The sequence below is a fragment of the Passer montanus genome, unplaced genomic scaffold, assembly GCF_014805655.1.
Source record: "Passer montanus isolate IOZ18808 unplaced genomic scaffold, ASM1480565v1 scaffold3, whole genome shotgun sequence".
NCBI lineage: Eukaryota > Metazoa > Chordata > Aves > Passeriformes > Passeridae > Passer > Passer montanus.
The window spans coordinates 6,615,887-6,640,461 of NW_024367707.1; the positions used below are offsets into that span (position 1 = coordinate 6,615,887).

At 40.5% G+C, this 24,575-nt stretch overlaps 1 protein-coding gene across 4 annotated transcripts; it reads right to left on the reverse strand.

The window, feature by feature from the left end:
• Positions 1-1,274: 1,274 nt before the first annotated feature.
• BEND2 (BEN domain containing 2) lies at positions 1,275-23,140 on the reverse strand. Of its 4 annotated transcripts, none has more exons than XM_039714334.1 (12): positions 22,876-23,140; positions 16,591-16,737; positions 14,790-14,950; positions 12,952-13,023; positions 12,692-12,766; positions 11,961-12,065; positions 9,489-10,005; positions 8,311-8,511; positions 7,280-7,398; positions 6,469-6,673; positions 5,140-5,343; positions 1,275-2,592 (listed from the first exon to the last, which is right to left on the reverse strand). In XM_039714334.1, exons 1-12 carry the CDS (start codon positions 22,886-22,888, stop codon positions 2,387-2,389), a joined length of 2,025 nt encoding a protein of 674 aa, XP_039570268.1. In that variant the 5' UTR covers positions 22,889-23,140; the 3' UTR covers positions 1,275-2,386. The 4 variants fall into 4 exon arrangements, with proteins under 4 accessions (XP_039570268.1, XP_039570267.1, XP_039570266.1 ...); XM_039714333.1 differs by lacking the exon at positions 22,876-23,140 and adding an exon at positions 18,924-19,123 and having other exon boundaries at positions 6,469-6,670; XM_039714332.1 differs by lacking the exon at positions 22,876-23,140 and adding an exon at positions 18,924-19,120.
• Positions 23,141-24,575: the final 1,435 nt, after the last annotated feature.

Below are 24,575 nucleotides of genomic sequence, written 5' to 3' on the forward strand. Positions count from 1 at the left end.
GCTCTGCACCTGGAACAGGGCAAGCCTGGCTGCATGCAGCAGCCGGGGAAGGAGAAGCTGGAGAGCAGCTATGGAAAGGGTCCTGGAGGTCCTGGTTGATCAGTCAGGAATGCCCTGTCAGCCAGGAGGGTCAGCAGGGTCTTGGGGGGCATCAGGCACAGCACTGCCAGCTGGGAGAGGGAGGGGATTGTCCTGCTCTGCTCTGCACTGGGGCAGCCTCACCTTGAGTGCTGGGAGCAGTTTTAGGCACCACAATATAAGGAACACATTCAGCTATAGTGAGTCCAGAGGAGGACCATGAGGATGGTGAAGGGTCTGGAGCAGAAGCTGTATGAGGAGCAGCTAGGTCACCTGGTTTTTGCCAGACTGGGGGAGACTGAGGGGAGACCTCATTGTGATCTTCAACATCCGCACAAGGGGAAGAGGAGGGGCAGGTACTGATCTATTTCCTCTTACGAGCAGTGATGGGACCTGAGGGAATGGCCTGAAGCTGTAGCAGGGGAGGTTTAGGTTGGATATCAGGAAAAGGTTCTTCACCCAGAGGGTAGGTGGGCACTAGCAAAGGTTCCCAGGGAAGTGGCCATATCACTGACAGAGCCAAAAGCCTGACAGAGTTCAAGAAGCATTTTGACAATGCTCTCAGGCACATGGTGTCATTTTTGGGGATGATCCTATGCACTGTCAGTAGTTGGAATTTATGATCCTGATATGTCCCTTACAACTCAGCATATTTTATGATTCTACAATTACTTCCTTTCTTGAAAACAAACAAATAAAAAACCCCCAAATAACAAAGAAGTTACTCGACATAAACCCCATTAACTTCTGTACAGTTACTGTTGTTGAATTCCAACTTACAAATTAAACTGAGCAAGATATGAAATTGAATATATACGGTAATTAATTTTTATTTATTTGTAAAAGTTGAACATCCCAGTGATTTTGAAAATTAGTTTGTTACAATTAGTTTGTCTGTTCTTTTTCTTTAAATATATAACTTAGTGCACTAATAAATCTTAGTCTTTTGTAGACACAAAGGAAAGGCAAGGGCACGAACATTTATTATTAACAGGTGCTTTTCTGGGCCTCATACACCTACAGCAAAGCATTTGCTGCAAATGTGAAGTCTTAGCCACAGTAACCATGAGATGGTGAAGTTCAGGACCCTGAAGAAGTATTTTCCTTAAATTTCATTTAAAAAACCCAGAACCAATCATTGGACTGGGTTGTTTTTTTTTTTTTTAAATCCAGAACCAATCATTGGACTGGGCTGTTTTTTTTTTTGTCCTTTTAGTACAGCTAAATCAGAGCAAAGCAGTGTAACTGATGCCTTGAGAGGCTACCTAGAACAGAGGCTAGACAGTTTTAAAGGAATAAAGTAGGTATTTATTAAAAGGCCTCCAAAAGATACACCCTGGGCAATACAAGAGCCTGGCTGAGGCTATGCCCAAGATGGATGATAGGTCAGGAGTTTTTGCACGTCCATAAGCTTTGGTCAATTTACATACTGGGGTTAATTGTACAATTACAGCTTCAGGTTAAGCAGTCCCATCCTCCAACACCGCTCCTCTCATTTCGCTGTTTATACTTTTTGGGCCTGAAGCTGCAATGGTGTCCTTGATTCTCAGGCTGGAAAAGGATTGTTTTGTCTAACTAAACTGTGAAGAGAATCTGCTAACACTTCACATGAAGTTCAAAGTTATATACTAATGCAGTACAGGATCTGGAAAATATGAAAGCTAAAAATTAAGGCATCATTCCCCCATACATTACCAGCTGTACTTACATTGTTGTCTGCCTCTTATCCTGCAAAAACCCCACGGATATAGGAGGCAAAAATGTGAGAGATCATACAATCATTAGTTGGAAAAGACCTTGAAGATCATCAAGTCCAGATACGACAAATGCATTAACTAAATGCAATTAAAAATATTTTTCCTTTCTGATATTTTTGCTGAATATACGCAATTGTCAAAGCAAATTTCATTCCTCACACATAATGAGATAATTTAACTGGCTATGATTCACCCTCCAAGGAGGACCACTCCTTCCTCTCCTCTCTTCCATCTGCTTGTGCTGAATTGATGCACAGTGCATCTTTTCTAACCAGATTAATCTTTCAGATTCAATGAATCATAAGAAGATGCTTTGAGAATCATGAGAAGATGCACATTGCAAATGCTACAGGGAACACTGAAAATAATTTCTGAGGAGCACAAACACTACCTATGCAAAGAGTTAAGGCTCCCAAGCCTTCTGCTAATTTTGGTCTCATGAAGTGATGCTATTTGTGCTGCTGACACCTCACTTGAACAGGACAGCTCGATATTACAGGCTTTTACATGGAATTAATAAAAACCTGCTAAATTAAGATTTGAGACAGATGCTAGAGAGCTTCAGTCTGAGAGACAGCTTTACGGAAGTGGGATCTTCTGGGGGACTCTGCCCGGGCTCTCTGGCGGCTTCCAGACGTTGCCTTTTTCAGCTCATGTCTGAGGCTGCGGATTGTGCTGTTTATGGCAGCCACGCATGCCTTCCAATCAAATCCACTTTCATTTAGATCAAAGGATGGAAAATTCTCTTGAAGAAACTCTAAAAAAAAAAACAAGTATGTAATAGTGAGTTATCAATTATTTAGGTAAGCTATATATTCTTTCTGGATGTAATTAAGCTAAAACAAGTGCATGCTACCAAACCAGGACAGCTAGACATATTACAAGCCTTGAAAAGCAAAGCAGGGCAGATATTGCTTTCCCACTGTTATATTTGAAAATGAGTAAAAAACGGTCTAAGCATAAAAACAAAATATGAAAAGAAAACGTGATCATGTGTGTGGTTTTGATCCTTTGAAGTGCTGAGTAACTTCAGCTTCTACTGTGGTCAGCCAGCAAAGACAAATCTTGGGCTCTATTTCAGAATGACCAGAATTAGGCAGGACCAAGCTCTCCTTCAGAGGATCTCTGACAACTATATTCACTAAAATTAGTCACACCAGTTCAGCATAACATAGATGTACAGGAACAAAAGTGACAGAAAAATTGTGAGAGCTCATTCCTTACCATGCTGCAAGTAAGACCAGTAAACAAACACTTGAGTCTGGTAGCAATGACATAAAAAGGATAGGACTATGGCACCTTTCTCCCCTTTCATGAGTAAAATGAGTAGTTTAAAACCAAAATTAAAACTGGTTTTTAAAATTATTGAGAAGTGATTGTCCTGCTGAGGTGAGCTGGACTGCATGCTTTCTCTAAGCAACCCAGTAAAAGACTTAAATAAACACCAAAAAGGAATTCTCATCTGTAGCTTCAAATCAAGGCAATATTGATTCTCTTTCTCTGATAAACATCTAGATTTACCTTCATAGTAGAAAGAAAGGTATAGCTAGTAGATATTGTGTCAGCTTTGTTCTTCCACATACCAGAAAGTAAAAATCTAATATAGAATCATTGTTTACAGTTAAAATTCTAACTTGTAGTTACAAACCTAGAAACTCATTTTGCCAGAAAAACTCTGGTCTGAAGGAAGAAAGTACTGAAATAGAAACCTGTGCTCTTGCAGTTCATTCTGCTCCAGGAGGAGAGGTGAAAGGGAGAGTAAGTGTGCCTTAGGATGCTCCTGTTATAAGCTATGATGACAAAGGATACACTAGCCATGGGCTGAAGCAGCAGACAGGCTCTCCTTACTTCCATCCCCAGCAGGAAATTCAAGAATACTCGACTGCAGAGGATCAGCACAGACCTGGAATTCTTCAAGGTCTACAGAACCTTTGTACATGGTCCACAAATCAGCTTTTAAAGTTATGCCTTTTCTTTGACCAAAACTGACTGATTTTGGGGATTATAATAAGGCTATGCAGGGCCCCTTCCTGCTCTGTAGGATAAAATTCAGGGAGCTGGTGCTGCCATCCAGTCAGGCTGTGTGAAAGGAAACAGGGGCAGGGAATGTCCTCTGGCTCCAGAGCCAAGTGACAAGGTCTGGCTGCAACCACAAGACACAGGACTTCCCTCTCATCTGCTCTGTGGCCTGCATGGTGTTCTGCAGTCCTAAGATGCACTTACTACATCTTTTGAATGCTTCTTAATCTCAAAATATCAAGAAATAAAATAGAGACGTTTAAGTGGCAATGTTTCCAGTGCTAGTGGTTGCCATACTGGAAATGGTTTCTGGCATGCTCTGCCTGCCCCTCAAGCTATCACAGACATCACCCCAGAGGGTGAGAGTCACAGCTCCACTTTATTGAGCATGAACTCTGTTCCTTCAGATGCAGTCCTCCTTCCCCACTTCTCTCCCCAACCCCAGAGGGTGGGGCAGGGGAACAGGACAGGGAGGAAGAAGGTGAGCAAGCACCTGTCTTTAGCCACCTGATGGGTTAAAACACAACAGTTGCTAAATTACACTTCATAAGCTCTCCTTGTTTCCAATCTCTAAATATGGCTTTTTTGCTCCAGGGCTCAGTTATCAACTCCCTGCTTAGCCCAAACTGTCTTCCCATAGCTCAGCGCTCCTAAACATCAAGATGGACTCTTGTGTGTTTGCAAAAGGCTGATTTTAAAGGTCTGTCAACTTTCCTGAGCTTCTCTCCTATTCAGAGCTGTCTCTCACAAGCTCCCATCTGTGACTTTCCCAAACATGTCAAAACGTGCTCTCCCAAGGTACAAAGCCCATACTCAGACCCTTCTTACTCTACTCAGGACCTCAGGGCCCATGATTTCATAATCTCTACAGGCAATGCCACCACCAATTATCACACAAGAACCCTTTTTGTGAAGGGAGCCATAACCTGCTGTACATGCCATCTCTCTTCTCTGCTTCACCTACACAGCCCCTGTATCAAGAAATTATCTCTGATGTCCTACAGAATCCTCAGGGACTGCTCCCATCTCCCACTGCATTGCCCTTTCAAGCCAATGTCAAGACAATTGAGTTTTCCCATGCAAACCAGGTTCATGATCTGGAGAATTTCCTGAGCTACTAAAACATAACTTTAACTACTTCCTTTCAAATGTGCTTGTAGAAATGGCTGGGAGAATATTTTCACAAAGTAATTTCTGAAGCTCTATGCTTTGTTCACAGGATACGAAGATAATACTCTTTATTAGTGTCCCCACATTATGATTTAACACAGATTTTCTTACTCACCTCTGAGAGCATTAATTTTATTGGAATCCAGTGGGCTCATGCCACGATCAAGACTGCCATACACGTTGCTTTTCACCAGCAGCTCCTCTGGGAACATGTGACGAATCAGGAAGCGAGCTGACAACTCCGGCCGTACCTTCCCCTTAGCGACGTAAATTACGGAGAAAGGCAACTGAACATTGCGCCACGGGCTCCCAAGAGGTTCTAGAGAAGATGCCATGGAGGGGAGAGAGATATTTTACTCATACAACACTGACCATGCCTCAAAGTGGCTGTATTAAATCAAAACTGACACACAAAAAGCTCACCCAGAAACTACTCTACTTGCTTGGAAAGACCAAAGCACAACCGTAACACTGCAGCTACTGCTAACATGAAACACACGGCCAAGCAGCCAGAACACCCTGCCTGGTTTACAACCACAAACAGTACTTCTGATATGTCTCCAGCAATGCAACCTGCATTATTAATTACTGCTTTCTAACTTGTTTCATCTCATGTCAAAAGATGATGCTTTTCCAAGTACGTAAGTATGTAAGCGTTCTGCTATTTCAGTGGTGCTTAGATTCTGCAAGCAGAAACAGAAAAAGAGTGAATATTTTTCAGTTACTTCTAATCTCACTTCACTGCAAACACTAATAAGAAAAAAATGCAAAATTTTTAGTACATAAAGAAGTCTGTGGGATCTGACTAACGAATCTTGGGTGCAGAAACAGATCTGATACAGCCCCAAAGTGATCCTAATTGAATAAATTACTTCCAAGAGCAACTAATCTCAGCCCATCTTCCCTGAGGGTCTCTAAGCATCACATGATGTACATGGATTTTTTCCCCAATGCATTTGTGTATTGAACACTTACATTAGAAAAATGTGAAACTATAAAGGCTGCTTTAAGATTTTTATTGTCCTGAAGAGTCAGTTTTCCAGAGAGGTGTACTTTTTCTTCTGAAATTGCAATACCATTCAATAGATACTCTGAGCTAGCTTACTTTACTTTTTTAAGACAGACTATCTACCAAAGAAAAGAAAAAAGCCAGGACAACTGAACAGAGTAACTGAAGCTGAACTTCCCAATGTCACAGCAGACATGCACTATGGGACTCTGGCAGATGCAAAGATATATTCTGTTAGCCAGATACAACGCCCTTGTTCATTCCCAAAAAGACTTACTATGTGTATACCAAATGACTGCTTTAAGAGAAAAACTACTCACATAGTTCAGAAAATCCCTTTACTATGCAATTATACCTACAGTATCGTCTTTTGCCTCTCATCGACTATTTAAAATGTAACAAGCAATTCCAGAACACAAAAATTTCTTTGTTTACCCATAGGTTCCAAAGACTGTTGTTGTTTGACTGAAGATGTGTGGAAAGCTTCTGGAAACTTATCCGATTCTGAATTCTGCAATGTGTCAGTTGTGGAGCCAGTCATTTTCTGAGAATTGTCTCCACTATCTTCATTATCATTTAAATCTACACAATGAGATGTATCAGGAGCATCAGACACTTCTTCTTTCCTCTCAGTTGTCTTCTGAAACATTTAATAAGGTTAATACACATTGAGAGAAGTCTAGCAGTTTTCTAATTGGTGTTCCAGTTTATTTCACATTTAGTATAAATTATATTTCAGATCTTTGCAATATAGTTACTCCTGAATTTCTATCACGAAAACCACTGGTAGAACAGTTAAGAATTATACAAAGATGTGCAGAGAGCATTTTAGAAGTGTAGTTGGAGGTGTTTTGGGAGTAATGTTTCAGTCAATATAAAACAGAAATGCATAGCTGAATATATCTGAAAAAAAACCTGCAAAAACAAGTGCTAAGAGCTACTTGATTAAGCTCTCAATCAAATTTGACACTACTTCTGAGGAACATTTGCAGTGCTTTCCTTATAGCATCCTACGCCTGAACACTTCTTAACTGAACTCTGGACACAGAACCAGGAAGAGGCAAAGCAGAGAAGAGCATATTCCAGTATTCCCCACATGGAAGAACCAGTGCTGCAGTCAGCATGCCTGTGCCGAGCAGCACAGAGACAGACCCTAAGGAATTTCCAATACAGCACCTGTACCATGAGCAGGTCAAACAATTAATCTGAGAAAAAAGTGCAAACTTAGTACTTAATAAATCATCACCTTTGCTTTGTTTTCAGAGCGTAAGGAGCGGATCATAGAATTGACATTTGTGATACAGGTTTTCCAGTCTTTTCCACGCTCGCTCAAATCATAGGTTGGAAAGTTAGTTGCAAGAAACTCTGCATATAAAATACAGAAAATGTTTGAAGCATCATTACAAAGCCCAGTATTTAGAAGTATCCTAATTTACAAAGAAAGAGAAAGCTAACTAATGCTTCATATGTTTACTGTTCTCCATTTACAAGCTTCAGACTTCCATCAATAAATAACTACAGTAAACTTATGTTTTGAAAATAACCAGCATTATGAATTCAAGATGCTCTGTGATACTTTTTGAGATGTTGTGAACAATGCTTCTATTACATTAAACATTTCCTGGTAGAATTGGGGAAAATGTGTGATTTCTAATACTAACTTTAAAAAAAAAAACCCCAAACCAACACCACCACCATCCCCCCAAAAGAACAGACACAGGGTAATGCTGCAACTATTTCACATGGCTTATATAATCTCACACTCAATTTTAACCCTTTAACACACAGATGCCATGTGATCTGTGCAAACAACATTTATCAAAAAAAGCTCCCTCCATCTTCACCACTTCTCACTCAACATTACAGTATTTCAAAAACACCAGTTAATGTTTGTCCCAAGTATACCATGGCCATAAACCAACCCAATCAAACAACAAAAATAAACCACTGACAAAATCCATGGCACACACAAACACAAAATGAACTGCAATTAAAATCTAGAGACAGCAAGTGTGACTGATGAACGCAACGTACGTATAACTAGAAGAAATTTGAATAGTTTTATTTAAATTGAAGAAAAATGAAGACTGAGAATTACAAAGCAGGACTTTCAAAACAAAAAGATACTGCACAGTGGAGCACATAACTATGGCATTTATCTGCTCACCAGTTGCCAGACAACTATTAGCCAGAAACATACAGAAAAGGACTCCTTTAAGTTCAAAACCTCATTAAGTATGAAATAAGTAAATCTGTGCATTTTGAAAAGTAACACACCTCTTATTGCAGCAATTTTGTTTGGATCCAGTGTCCTGCGCCCTCGTGCACTCGCTCCCATGATGCTGCACAATAAAGTTTTCTTGGGGAACAAGACACGAACCAAGTGGCGCGCTGCGTACTTGGGTTTAGTCTTTTGCCGAGCCTTCACCAAATGGTTTCCAAGAACTTTTACATTTCTTGCTGGGTCACCAACAAACTCTTTTGTAAAACAAAAATATTCAAAGAAAAAAAAAATTAAAATCCCAAATAAGTTGTTAAAAACAGAGCATTTTTTCAAACTCTTTCTCTTGACTCTCAGTGTATATTCTCTACCAATTTACTATGTATTACTACTTATGTTTGCCCTTACAAAAGCAGCTTTAAATTGGAATGGTAATAGAAGTACCTTTTAGATTCACATTAACCACCAGCATAACTAATTGAAATCAAAACATGCAAGAAAATACATTAGACACCCAACTGTCCACAAAGTTCATAGTGGCCTATTTTTACATATGTGCAGATACCAGGTATGTTTACAAGACACAAACTCATGAAGAGTGGCATACCCATACACAGAACTGCTAAATCATAAACTGTTTACAAATTTTTAGATAGATATCTGAATATTTCACCTACTATTCATGCAGCTCTTCAGCTGTAAAAATGTATTTTGTAGACCAAAAGCAAAGAAGTCATAGCTCAGCCTTGCATATAAAAGTCAGGCCATTTACCCTTTAGAAAGGCATTAGTTTAACACATGGTGCCATCTGGTATGTCTATCTTTATTATAATGCAGTGATCTATAAAATTCTTGATTTTCTTTGGAATCAAGTATTTTGGAAGAAACCAAACACTGGAAGATTTGAGTATACAAAGGATGTTTCACAGATAAAATCCTGCACAAGAAGAAAACAGTTATTTCCTTCACACAGGTAAGCTGCTTTCTTAAAACATGCAGACATGCATACGTCTCACTTAGCTTTAATGGCAATCTATCTGCCTCCTCCAACACGTGGGTAAGCATGCACATATTACTTGTGAATTTTACACAGAATAAAAAAGGTTACATTAAGAGATAAAAAGAGAGCCTAGAGTTAAAAGAACCCAAAGCACCTACTGTAAATCAAAGGCTTGTGGTAGTACCAGCCATTTTTTAGCCTTGGTTTCTGAATATTTATCACAAAGGAACTCACCAAGGCTAGGATTGATGAAGACTGAAGAAGATGGTAGTTCTTCACTAATATTCACATCCTCAGACGCATTTCTGTAGTTCAACTCCACAGCATTATTTTCCTGACTGGGCTCAGACGGTGCTGGTATCGATGGTGATGGCACAGGTGAAGAAGATGCAATGTTGACAGTACTTTCCACAATACTGGGAGCAAGATTTGATTGTGGTGAAAGGTCAGGCATCCCATTAGTTGCTGTGTATGATGAATGTAATGAATGTGTAGAAACTATTGTGGGAAGTGGTGGGCTCTGCCTTCCAACAGGCTGATGAGATTCAAGCTGAAAACTCTGCAGGACGTGTTTTGTTTTGGAATTGACTTGAACGTGACCATTTTGCAAAGCAATCCTTACAACTGGGCTATGCCTTCCCTGGCCTGATGAAGAACGATGAAGACTTAAATCTCTTTCCATGGGTTTTTGTACTCTTATTTTTCCTGAAGGCAAATGACTGGAACTTCTGTATGTAAATCCAACTGGTTTCTGAAACGTGATTCAGAAAACAATTAAAAGGTTACATTAGACATAGCTGATAATTTTGGGGGTTTTTTTTAGCCAACCAGGAAAACTAGATTTTAGTAATTCTGCTATTGGCAGCATACTCTTCCTTTAAGTGGTCTCTGTCATCAACTCAGAGCTACCATGTTTTAGCCTTCCCTCTAGTATCTTCTATTCTCATTTGTATGTAAGAGCTTATCTAGTCAGCTTCAATGTTTCTCTATTTCTTTCACTTGGCGGGGGGGAGGCCAAAACTACTTTCTGGACCTCTTATTAAAAAGAAAATAGGCAAAATAAACATTAAAATTTTTCAGTCATTGACCCAGTCACTGGCTGATGAATTTTCAAGGAATGTGTCCACTGCCCTGCCAGCTCCTTTCAAACAAGAAAAAAACCCAAACACTTCCTCTTCTTTCTTTACTTGTTAGGTGAAAACAATAAATATTCAGATTTCATCTACAATGAAGATTCCAGAGAGACTGAGATGGACAAACTGAGAGATAGGCTATGTTTTCCATCACTTCAAGCACTTTTTAAAAAAATCATACACAGGCATTCTAGTTCAAAACACAAGTCACTGAGAAGGAGCAACCAAATGAAGATGACACATGCGGATTTGTTTTTCTTATTTTGTTTAATTTTGCTGGGTTTGTGTGTTTGTTTAGAGAAATCTCATTATATTGCACCCTTGTAAACTTAATAAAACATCTATGACCTTAAGGAAGCCTTATGTATCTGAAAGTTTGTCAGCTTCTCCAGCTTTTGGAATTCATCTAATAAAAAAGTAACTTTACCCCAAACCATTCCATTACCCTTCACAAGTAAAGCAATGGTACAGCCATAAAAAAAACCCAACAGCACTTCTGATGATTTTAAACGGCAGAACCCAAGAAAACAGCTGGCAGATAAAAGCCTCCAGGAAAAAAAAAAAAAGAAAAAAAGAAAAAAAAGCAATGCAGGTCACTTTTAACACAAAAATCCAAACATTAAAGCACCTGCCATCCCACATATCAGAGGGGAGGGTAAGAGCACAGAGGTCTTATAGGGGTCATTTGTATTTGACAGGATCAGTTTATTCCCTGAAATTCATGGTTTTGGATATGTAGACAGCACAAGCTTGGAGTTGACAATAAAACCTAGTATCCTAGTGATGGCTGACAGGTGTGAGAAATCCAGCTCCATCCACCCATAAAGCAAATGGCCTTACTGCTGTCTTGACATCTCCTGACAGCAGAATCATCTCTGCCACATTAAAAGCTTTGTAGTGTTGATGACAAAAAAAAGCCCTTATGGATTTTATAAACTTTTTCCAAAATCATCTGTTATGCTTTCCTTTTAATGATCATTGTTAGAAGTACTAAGATTGTGTCTCCTTAGTTAACACTAGATTGACTGTTTGGGAGCAAAATTAATATTGTGTACTCAGTATCAAACATTATTAAAAGTGTTTAAAAAGGAGTTTCCATTAATAAAAATATATTCTATACTGTAATGGATAGGACAACATACTGCTCAGATCTAAAGTTCAGTAAGCCAACTGAACCAACCTGACTGATGCTTAAACTCTCTTCTAACTACAGAAACCAATGAGACAACACATCACATGTTACAAAGGTGCAATAGCAATACACTGAAGTTTAAGATGCACCTACACAATTCACTTCTGTTCATGCCAATACAAATAGAATTTTACAGCATCTATCACAGCATCCTGAATTTGATGGGAGTCACTGCCAATCTGTGGCCACCAGTCAATAACACAGGAAACTGAAGCTGGCACATAATCAGAAATCTCAAGTAATTGAATTGAAATAGATTCTAAGTCTGCTATTTTGCTCCTTATTTCAATCTTAGTGAAAGGATTGGGATTTTTAAAATAAGCATCAGAGGAAATGAGAGAATTAAAGCAAAAATAAACATCTTAGGTCTTTAATACTCACAGGTTTGAGCAAGAATGGCTTTATACGAGTATGCTGCATTTCCGAGACCTTCCGATGAAGCAGATCAAATTTTTTATCCAGTTTCTGAATGGCATCATACATGGCCTGAAGAAACCAAGAAAGTTCAATTAAAAGCTGAACTCCCTCCCTAAAACTTAGCCAACTTCCTTCCACAGCACTGCTGAATGCCTAAGGAGACTTACCAAACATTAACACTTGGCTACAACCACTTACAAATTGACTTAAATTAAGCATGGCCTGATTGATTCCAGTCACACAAGTGCTCACCTGAATAAATAAGGGATGCTTTTAATTTCTAGTGCAGTTATTTTCAATTTTGCCCGTTACTGCTTCAGGAATCAAAAGGAAAGAACTCACAAAACCAACACCAGCAGGATTTTTGGCACACCTTTGGCAAGCAACATGTACATTCAATAGCTAGCTGTGTATCACCGCCGTATCTTTCCCATTACTGTGAAGCTCCTCCCAATAACTAAACTTTACATTTTGTATTAAAGCTTAATATTTGAAAATTATTCTTACGAAAAGTTCAGAGAATATGAACGACATTAGTTTCACTTTGAAAATATTGTAGTTATGTGGGCAATTAACAACGCAAATAACTGGAAAGGATCACGCCACTGGTTGTCAAGTTTATAATACAACTCTAGTTCCTAAAGTTTAACTAAAATTGTTTAAACACCATTTCAGATATAAAGGAAAAAAAATACCTGGCAATAACTGAGGACCTCCATAAGAGGATTCTGTTGATACCCAGTATAAGAAGCTTCAGATAAAACGCTTTCCTTTTTCATGAAAGTAATAATTAAACATAAAAAAGAAAAAAAAAGGAGTGTAAGGTACTAATATATACACAGACTTAGCAAGTAAATCCCAACTTCAAATCTCTCATGTTACTTCAGCCTACTGCACAACATGCATCCCCAAACCAACTTTTCAAAGTCTGTCAAACAAAAGAAAATTCACTTACACATTCATAGTCAGGTTCATACTCATAAATGACACTGTCATTATCTTCATATTCTTCTTCCCTGGTTCTCATCTGGGAAATAACATAATTAACATTCAATGTTTTGAAAAGTTGAAGAATTCTTCCAGCAATCCAACTTGGACACTTTTGGTTGTAGTTGTAATTACCTCCCTTGGCTATAAGAGGGCCCAAGAAAACAAGACCTACTACAGTCATCTTATTTATGTACTGGTGTGTTAAGGAAACTTTCCTGTCTAACCAGGCAGGAGACTCTCTGGTGGTCACCCACGGACTGTACCTGCTGGGGCTGAAGCTCCTTTGCAGTGAATGGCTCAGGTGCCTTGCCTGACTCCCTACATATTCTACTTTCACAGTCAAACAAGGTTTCCTTACCAGCTTGACCCTGGATTTGCTATAGCAGACTTTCAGGCCTCTGGTTTCTTCAAGTAATTTTATCATGGTACAGAACCAGACATATATATATACGTATAAAAATTAAAAATACCGTGCTTTTTTATTTCTTTATTCCAAGGCAGAACTTTCTCATCTAACTAAATGTACTATACAGACAAGCTTATGCCAATGGTACAGAACCAGACATATATATATATGTATATATATATATATAAATGAAAAATAACATGCTTTTTTATTTCTTTATTCCAAGGCAGAACTTTCTCATCTAACTAAATGTACTATACAGACAAGCTTATGCAATCACAGAATCACTTAGATTGGAAAACACCTCTGAGTCCAAATTATGAGACTTCAGTGTGTATAACTCAAAGCAGAAGCTGTAAAAAATTTCTAGAAGAGGAATTTTCTCACAGCTTGCACACTGCTTTTAAGCAGGAAGAACGGCACCACCACCTGGACAAAGCTGGCATTTTCCTTTTACTGGATGGATGCCGATGCCATCCAGCACTCACCAGATTCAGAACCTCTGCTGGTGGTGCTGCTTTCTTTTATTTTTTTTTTAATTGATCAGGTTTTATTTTAGAAAAGGAAGGCTGGCAGGGTGGTAGGTGATACTTCTGCTTTGTGTACAACAGGCAGAATTCAGTGACTGGTAAAACTGTGGATACTATTCTGGGAGTTACTGAAAAGCACCTGAAGGACAAGTGAGTCACAGCCAGCACGGCTTCATAAGGGTAAAATCCTCCTTGCCAAAGTTAATTTCCTTTTATGACAAGGTGACCCACCTAGCTGATCAAGGGAAGTCAGTTGATGCAATCTGTTTGGATTTCAGTAAAGCTTTTGATATTGTCTCTCACAGGATCCTCTGGACAAAATGTCCAGCACACAGCTGTTTAAACACATCACAGCATGAGTGAGCAACTGGCTCATGAGCCAGGCACAAAGGGTTACAGTGAATGGGGTGACATCACACTGGACACCTGTCACTAGAGGGGCTCTGCAGGGCTCCATCCTGGGCTCTGTGCCTCTCAACATCTTCATAAATGATGTGGACACAGGACTGGAAGGGAGACTAAATTTTCTGATGACACTAAGCTGGGAGGGAGGGGCCATTGACTCCCATGAAGGTGGAGAGGCCCCACAGAGAGATCTAAACAAATTAGAGGCTGGGCAACCACCAGCAGTATGAAGTTTAACAAGGACAGGGCTGGATTCTGCACCTGGGATGGGACAACTCTGGGTGTATGGACAGACTGCAGAATAGGAGGCTAAAGAATTGCTAGAAGCATCCATGCATAGATATCCTACCCATCTTCAGTGGAATGTCATCAAATCACCACACAGCAGTGAAAGAAAAATTACATTCCAAGTAACACTGAAACTGGTCACAAAAGGAAGGGCTACTGTTTGGTGAAACATACCACACTGTGTTCCACTACAGCAGGAGAAATTCGCTTTCTTTTATTACGCAAAACCACAAAATCCCTTTTCTCAGGGCTGTGACCATTTCCTCTCTGCATCATTGCAGAATGACCCATTTGTGAGGCTGTTAGATCTGCAAGCACTGGCAAGCCTTCATTTCCTGTTAAAATGAAGAGAAAGCAAAGTTCATCAGAAAGCTTCCCACTGCATTACACATTTCACTATAGCAAAAACAGGCACAGTCACCCTTCTTTTTTAAACTTTCAGACTGCTTGAGTATTTGAAATTTGTTTACCAGTATATTATCAAACACTTACTAATCCAATTAATTTAGATCAGAAATTATAAATTTAATTTAATTGTTTTTTTCAAACATAATGATATTTTAAAAGTGTCAGTAAAAGTAGTACTGACTTTGTGAGCATAAATGACTAAGAAAAATTTAAAATAAAAGGTGCTCTGCAGCCGGCAAGGAGAAATGAAAACCTAGATGTCTCTCTCTGCATGATGTTGAGCTTCCTCTGACAGCTTCTTATTGTAGGCAAGAAGATACAAGACAAAAGTATAAGAATCTCGTTTGAACAGACAGAATGAGATCTGAGGGAAAGGCACTGCTCTACAAGACACTGGTCTAAGATAGTGGTTCAATAAAACAAATCACACAGAATTTCAGTTCAAAGTTCACTACTCACATTTGAGATAAACCTGTGGTGTGTTTCACTCACATATCTCACTATACTTGATTTAACTAGACAATATCTAATGCTAATGCAACCAAAGATAACAAAACCATATTTTACCTTTTAAGAAACAACTGCTCTCATCATGATTCATTTAACAATAATAAAATAATTACTCATGTCCCAAAATCAAGGTTAGCAACTGTCTATGACAACTTGTTGGGCAGAAGTTTTAATTTTGGTGGGGTTGTTTGTTTATTTTCAATAACAGAGACAAAACCCCAAGAAAACCATCCAAACCATCCTCCACTCCCAAATTTGTTTTCAGATGTAAACTTACAACTACAGAATACTGTCAATTAGAAGACCAAGAAGTCTAAAGGTTCTCAGAAGCACCCAACAACACTAGGAATCAGATGTAACTTGTATCTGTGAAGAGAAATACTAATGGGGTTCTCTATAGAGTTAACTGGTTTAATTTTTAAAAAAAATCCACAAAAGGAAGTGCTTTCACTTAGTTATAGTAATGTTCCTCACTGACTTGGTAATACTGCTCTACAGGACTTAAATGCTCATAACAGCTGTGAAGAATTTTTGTCTGGGCCAATGAAGCATTGGGTAAGATTCCTTGAGATACTTTGATCTTGCATGTTAAAATAAATACAGTGAATTAAAGACAATGGCTACTTACCACTAATAATTTATCATCTTAAACAGCCATCTTGTTATCATTACACACCAGCATCTCCAGTACTAAGTTACACTGGACAGATTATCTAAAAACCTAATTTGTTAGGCTAGGCTCTCTCGTGATATTTGTTTTCCAAATTGCTTCCTAATTTATTCCTAGGTATATTTACCCTTACAAGTAAGTAAAAAGCTGTCTTTTTAAAACGTAGTATTTTAGCAGGCTTGCCATTTATAATGACATAGAAAGTAATAACTAAATGGCACTTTTCTTTAAAGGAACTGCCAAGCAATTTCTATAAAGTAGCTTTCTAATAAAACATGTTTTAAAGGTACGGGTGTTATAGAAAGGACTGAATCCAAAAGCACAGAACATATGGCATTAAAACTAGCCATTAACTATCAGATCACAATAAAAATGAACAGTAATTACCATAGGCAAGTTGACTCATGTGGTGAACAGCACTGTTTGCTTCAGAGTTCTGTGGCACTGGCATGCAGCTTTGTGTGGACAGCCCGCTGTCTTCAAGGTCCATAATCAGTGCTTCATCCTCCTCCTCAGCCTTCACACACAAATAATCTATTAGCAGAAAGAGAAACAGGTAAGACTGTAGGCCACTCAGCATATCAGGTGACAACTGTAGTGCCTGTATCACACCTAGCATTATCTCAATTGTACCACAGGCTATTATAAATTCTGCTTCACTTTAGCATGTAAATGCAAAGTCCCTTTTAAAGACAGATAACTGAGGTTTTGATGCACGCTAGAATGGAAGCAGTTTACTATTGTTTAGTTGGGATTTCTGCAACTGTTCAGAACCCAGTTCTCCCTGAAGTGTTCAGCTTCAACAGGAACAGTTATAAGCCAGTTACAAGCACTTCTACAAACTCCACTGTTTACATATTCAAGCATACGAAAAAAATGTATTAATCTGGTCTTGAAATTTTACTTTCATAATTAAGACTTGCTTAATACACTTGAACAAATCAGTCCACAAATCCTAACTGTATACTTGATATTCAGATCAATCCAAACATTGGTTCCCAATGCAATAGTGTGCAGAAACACTGAATGGCAAACCTCCAGTAGCAGATTTTTTCCAATTAAACACACTACATCAAGAGAAAAATGGTTTCATAATAACTGTACTATAGCTATTACTGCTAGATCCAGTGTTTTTGACAGGGTCAGGGAGGGAGCGAAATCTATTTTTGGTTAAAAAAATTCAGGGAAGGAACCTTATCAAGTTAGGAAATAAAACTGAAATTGAGCCAGCACACATGCATGACACTCTAACTATGCATGACACAGGCTGTATTTTCCACAGGGTCCCTGCCCTGTTCAGTGCACAGGATGGACTGAGCTCCAGGAATGAATCAGAACAGTATGAGCAGAACAGCAGCCTGGGTCTCTACTCTTACATAATCAATTCATTCCAAACCCCACTCTCTCCCAATTTCTTAAAGAGACCAAAAGGTAAGAATGAAATTGAATTCCATAGGTAATTTTAGTTTTCCCTCTGGCCAATAGTCCAATCTAAAAGACATAATACAGCAGGGTTTGGACTGTTTTGTCAATCAGATTAAGAAACTGATGATCTGTTCAGAAACACCCATCAACTGCTACCCAGTCTTTGGCTTTGTTTATAGTGTAAACAAAGCCAAAAATCTACCTGGGCCAGAGCTGACCTGTACAAAGGAGTTTAGCTGAGGACACACTCTAGGATATGCTGCTTAGGCTGCCAATGGGAGAACAGTTCTTGGCCAGTTTTCATCAGCTGTATGGAAGTAAACAACAGGCTTACTCATGAACCTACTTTAGGTGCAGCTTTTAGCAAAACACTTCAGTGATATTCACTGACTGAAGTTCATTGCAGGCTAACATGAGTTATTAGCATGTGCTGAATTATTTAACTGCCTCACAGGCACAATTTTTTTTTGTTGACAATCATTTAGTATTCCACCTACTTTGGGAGAGAATTAACGAAGAGTCAGTAAAAGTGCATCTGCATCGAAGCAGGAGGGATGACAATCCTCTCTGCCAATTTCCCCAGCCAGGATGCCAGATTAGTGCATGGTCTGACAAATGCCCTACTTACAGCTGGGTCTCTGCTGTCCTCCAATCCTCTTTCTATCCCTAACCAGACAAAGCAATGCAAATTCGATGTTATTTATGCAACCCTAAAAAGCCCAGAATTTACCTGTATATTCATAATCTTTGCCACAGATCTCACGCCTCACTCAAATAACACCAGCAAAACAACCCAACCTGATCAGCAACTACATCACTCAAATCTACACTAGTAAGAGTGATGAGTATAGAAGAGGGAAAATTCTGTGCAACCAGCACATAGCAAAGACATGGCAAGGTCAGAGCAGCTCCATCTGGATTAGAGGAAGGCAAGTATGATCAGAAGTTAGGAGAGTTTCTACAAGTGCTTCATACTGAAAGCAAGGCTTAGTCTTCCATACCCTCTATCGCCCTGCCTTAAATAAGTTTCAAAATCAGAATTTCAACAGTGCAGTGGACTCTGAACAGAAAGTATTTCCAAAGCCTGCAGCTACAGCAACTCACAGCTGGAGAGCAAACATAAACCAAATAGGAAAATACAGAAAGCAAAACCACCTCAATTAAAAAAAAACCCAAAAAAAACAAAACAAAAAACAAAACAAACAAAACAAACCAAAACCAAAACCAAACATACAACATATTTCTACAATGACATGGAAGCAGTGCAGCAACAAGCAGTAATCTCTCATTTTAACCTTTCAGGTGATGGCCAGGATCCTCCTCATCCCCTGGCCTTTTAATTTCCATCACCTATTGCTGAATGTGGTGGCTTTCACACATAGAAAGGGAATTATTCTGTCTTCAGAACAGCATTTTTACATGAACAGTCAAGAAACCTGAAGATTAGAAGACACCACCCATTTCCAGGAAGGCTTATAAGTATGACTGGTCACACTGCAACAATAAGAAAAGCAGCTCCAAGAATGTAGACTCACCTCTTTTATACCAACCATTTCCTCCTTTCCCTAATGCATTCTAGCTGCCTGACCTCTAAAGTCAGTGGAAAACTTAAATGTCTTTGCTATAGATTTGACTACATTCATCAGCACGAAGAACAGATATGTGATAAAAAATATTTTGTTTACAAGACTTTGGGCATTAAACAAAGTTTACTTATAGAATATTAGCATATATAATATTATTCATACCTTCAAAAATACGTGACAAGAAAAAAATCCAGCTATTTAGCCAGAATCTGAAAGACACTGCAACTTAGTCCACTAAGCAACTCTAAGTATTTCTGATGCTTCCTTAAAGTGCCCAGGAATAGAGAATATTACCATACATATATAGAACAAAACAGTATGAAATACAACTCTGACTCTCAGATAGAAACCACAAACTGCCGAATTCTATGGATTAATTTGTGCTCCTGGGAAAAAACAAAAAAAGCCATCAAGTGTTTTTTACTTCTGACTTAGATGCAACTGCATTTCTTGTGCCAAGTCAGTAATATATATACATTAACTCACTCCAGGGACAGAAAATTTCATATTTAGATTCATAGATATTTAGATGTTTCCAGAACATCTTGAAAGGAAATTATAAATTGTAAAAGTGTGACTAAGGAAATATTTCAGGTTTACATATTTCAAACATAGTTTTTACTGTGAAGTGGATTGCACGTTAGATAAGACTTACTAAATTGGCTGATTTATCCAATCATTGGATCAAGTTATCAGTTTAGGAGAACTCTGAATTTCTGTTTGAAAACAGAAGTAACAGTTATCTAAAATTAGAAAACATAACCAAACAAATTCCTTTTCAGACTCAGTGCATACTTTGAGTTATGATATGGGTTAAGACTTAGAACTTTCAGTAGAGCTGTAGGATATGCCAGAAGATCAAAGTTCATAAAAATGTGTATTGTACAGAAAGACATTTAGAGACAGAGCAGTCCAGGGAAATGCCATATTAAAAAACCAAGATTGGAGATGATCTTTTTAACTTCTAAGATGTTTAAGTTCATAATTTAGAATTCTTTCATCAGGAGATCGTCTTCATTTCTGCACAAAATCATCAAGTTGAAGGATATTAAAGACACTTAGACTTGAGTTATTTGCACCCAAAAATGTTCAACTCTGTGCCTAACCCTGTACTACATTAAATTACAGCTTTTTATGCAGCTCTGTGAAGCCAAGCATCACAAATAATTTATTTCCAGTAACCAACAGAAAGATATATTTTAAATTATTTGGGACTTGAAAATGTATTGGTATTAAATGTCAAGAAACACTAAAACAAACCAAACAAACAACCATCTCAAACTCTTTCAAAGGCAGAACTGAAAGGAAAAACAAAAGCTCAAAAAACCTCTCTAGCAACTGTGAATTACATACCAAAACAAATCAAGCAAAGCAACCCCACCCAAATAAATAGAGAACTTACCTGGGTTAAAAGTAAGCCACAAAAGGAGAGACAGCTAGCCTAAACTTGGATTGTAATTAGATCCTGCACTGTTTATGGCATGACACTTGTGCTGACACACACAAAAAAGTGAGCTAACACAAGGGAGAGCCCAGGGACAGCAGTGCCTTTCAGGGTTAGTATCATCCCATCACAAGTCCAAGTAATTATTTGCCTATAAACTCTATTTCACTGCAGACACAACTGAGAGTTTCAAGCACATTTATGACAATAACAGCTAGAAGCACAGAAATACAACCAGATCTGATGCATCAGCTGAAGTCTGAAGACAAGATGACAGACTATTTTTTTCTTTCCCCAAGTATGTTACTAATAAAACACATCACATAAGCCAGTGGAATAAGAAAGGACTTGTACTGAATGAGACATTACCTGATGAATGCTCTCACTAGTTGCAGAAACACAAATGTAAGTGTGTAAGATCATCAAGCATAGAATGGTAAAGGGGGATTGATGAAAGAGATGGCTGAAAGCACCAATGAGTACTAAATCCTATCTCAACCTCTACTGCAGAGTTTCTAGAGAGCTTGCAAAATCATTAAAAACTTTTCATAGAAATCTGGTGGGTTTTCTTAATTTTCTATGAGTTCAGTTACACCTCTATTTCTGCAAACATTATCTCAACACGCCCAGGTGAAACACCCAGCCATGGAAGCTCTGTGTAAGTCAAACCAGATTTTACAAAGATTTTTAAGTACTGCACTCAGAAAAAAATCGTAGCCCCTACCTTAAGTCACATCCTTGAATTTAGCATACTTCTGATTATTTTGTCCTTCCTCTAGATATGTTATCAGGGATCAGAGACACCAGAATACTCTACCAGAGATAAAATGCTTAACAAAAGTCTCTGAACACTGAAACAGCTAATTTAGAGTGCTGCTGTCAGAATTTGCAACAAACTAAGAAGACAACAAAAACTAATGTTCAGTTCATACAAACCAATTACTATGGAGAGAAGCAAAATAACAAAGCCAGATTTCCTGTACCTTTACATGTCATATTTAGATCACTGAGATAATAAAATCACTGAAAGTCAAGGTAAAACCACTTTCACATAAAGACCTTTGGTGTTTATTAAGACTGGAGCTCATACTGCCCCTTTTAATTGAACAATATTATTAATGTAATATTTTTTCTAATGACAGGGATTAGTACAGGCTTAGTATTTGCTAAGATTACTGAGTTACAAATAAAGCCAATCAGGAAACTGAAGAATTGAGGACAAAGGAGAAGCACCAACAAACACATCACTGCGCACATTTATTTATTTAATAAAGATTAGATCACAATTGCTCTTCCCCGATCCTCCTGCCACCTCATGTTGACACTTGCACAATTGCACAACAAACTGGTTATTTCCTGACCAGAAAAGTTCCTTGAACAATGAAATCATACAAGAAAATCTGGAGTCTGAGCAAGACGTCTGTGACAGCAACAATCTAAACGGGCATAAACTAATCAGAGTCTGTATAAACATCACTTCTCTGAAGGGCAAGGCGAAGCACGTAACTGCTGGAAACAGACATGTTTTGGTCCAAAGTCGAGGTGTCTGAAGCCCAGGACACTTAAGCTGCGCTATGCATTCATTGTGCTTTCTCACAGACAACTCATCACATCAGACCTCTCACTTCAGGAGCAGCATTCATCTCCCCCTTCTCAGGTTCTGTATCCGAGTAACTACAGAGCTAGGGGAACCTCGCAAAGCCAAGACCTTGCTGTTCCACGGAAAAGTCTCCCCAAGATTCAGGCACTATGCTGAGCTGCCATCTGAGGACTATGGAAAACAAAAGCTCCCCCCACCATCAACAATGGAACTGAGGCCACCAAGCTGCAGCTGGGCCACACTACTCCTGAGCACAAACTTCCCCGCGAACACACATTCCCGGTGCCCCGGGAACACACATTCCCGGGGGGAGCCCCGGGGGCGCGCCGGGCCCGCACGCCCTGTGGGGGACGAGACGCAGCCTCGCCCGCCATGAGCAGCGCCGCGAGACCCGCCGGCGCTGACGCGGCGGCGACGGGCAGGAGAGGCAGCCAATGGCAGCGCCGGCCGCGCGGGAACGGGCGAATAGCGACGGGCGCGGTGGGCGTGGCCCGGCCGGTCGGCAGCGGGCGTTGGGGCTGTTGTGAACGATGAGGGAGCGTTCCCCGCGCCGCGGCGGCGCCGCGTCCCTCCCGCCCCCCTCGGCGGGGCGAGCCGCCCGGCCGGGAGCCTCTTACCCTCCTCCGACATGGCTTGATGGAGCGGCTGAGCGCGGGGTCCTCCTCGGGCGGCGGAGCGAGCGGGGCTCGGGTACGGGCAGCTGTGGCCGGAATGCGGCGTTGGAAACGGAAGCGGCTTCTCCGACGTGAGCAAGAAACTGTTTTGGAGCAGTGCGGCTGCGCGCTGGGCGCGGGGCGCGCCCGGGAAACGGGAGCGCGGGGGCGGTGCCGCCCGCTCCTTCGGCAGCCGCGGCTGGCGCGCAGCAGCGAGCGAGCGAGCCAGCCAGCCAGCCAGCGAGCGAGCCGTGTGGGCCGCCGAACAGCCGGTCCGCTCCCCCTCAGCCAACGAGCCAGCTGCCCCGCTCCCTCAGTCTGCGGCCACGCCGCCCGCTCCCTCAGCAAGTCTCTCGCTCCCCTAGCAGCCTGCCAGCTTGCTGGCCCCCTCCCGCAGCAGCCCTGCCGTTCCCGCAGCAGCCAGCCGGCCAGCCGGCCCGCTCTGGCAGCAGCCAGTCCGTCGGCCGGCCCTCTCCTCCAGCAAGCCGCCGGCGGTATGCTGCTGGGCACGGCTCTCGAGTTAGGAAAATGCCCGGGCTTTCTCTGCTCCCATCTCGGCCCTCTGGCGCTGCCGCGCTCTGTGCCAGCCGAGGCCACGCTGAGGGCAGCCAGCTCCGGTTCATGCAGCTGTTCTGGGCCCCTGGGGAATGCGGGGCTGCCGAGCTGCTCCCTGGGGCCCTGTGTGAGGGCAGGCTGTGTTGCTTGTGCCATTCACTGCTCCAGGTTTCAGGGTATAAAGCCGTCTGGTTCTTTTAGCACACCAAGTTAAGTTTTGGTGGTCTGCATCACCCCCAATTTTTTTGATTTGGGGCTGGGGATCAGCAGATCCAGAAGATGGCCCTGCCCAGATGCCCCATGGCTGTCCTCATGGTCCCTGCTGGAGGCACAGGAATCTCTGGGGGCATTTATTCAGGGAGTGGTGGGAAGAATCAAAGAATTAGGTTGGAAAAGACAAACTTTGAGAACGTCCAGCCCAACCTATGACCTCACAGCATGTTATCAACTAAACTATGGTGCTAAGTCATATTAAGTTCTGTTTTAAAACACCACCAGAGATGGTGACTCCCCTGTCTTCCTGGGCAGCCCATTCCAATGTCCCAAATACAATGACACAGTGTAAGAGTATTGGATATGGGTGGTTATGGGACTTGATCTACTCATGGCTTGGGGCAGCAAAGTGGCCTACAACAGCCTGCAGGATCAAAGAAAGTACAGTTCAGGAGCACTATGCAAGGCAAAAGAACAGCAATCCCTGCACGTTCGACCAAGAGCTCTTAAAGTTTAGGAGATGTGTGGAAAGTCATGTTTAGGAAATGAATAAAAATCAGGGAAAGGGGTGGATTGAGGTGAATTGGGGAGGAATAAGACTCTGGTGGTAGTAAATGGTTTTCTAGCTTTTCTCTGGGATGTGTGCGTACATTTGTGTGTGGGGGTCAGATATGTCAGAGGGCCTGTATGCCCATAGTGCAGTTCTGGAGTGAGTGCAGGTGTGTGAGCACTAATGAAGGTAAAACTGGATGGCTCCACAAGTGGAGAGGTGGCTTTCTGCAAATATAGAATGATGCAGCTCCATGTCAGGCAAATAAAGTTCGTCTCCCAAACAAGCACATTATGCTGATGTACAGCAGTCTTCTGTTTCTTTAGTTTGAGCTAAACTATCACGT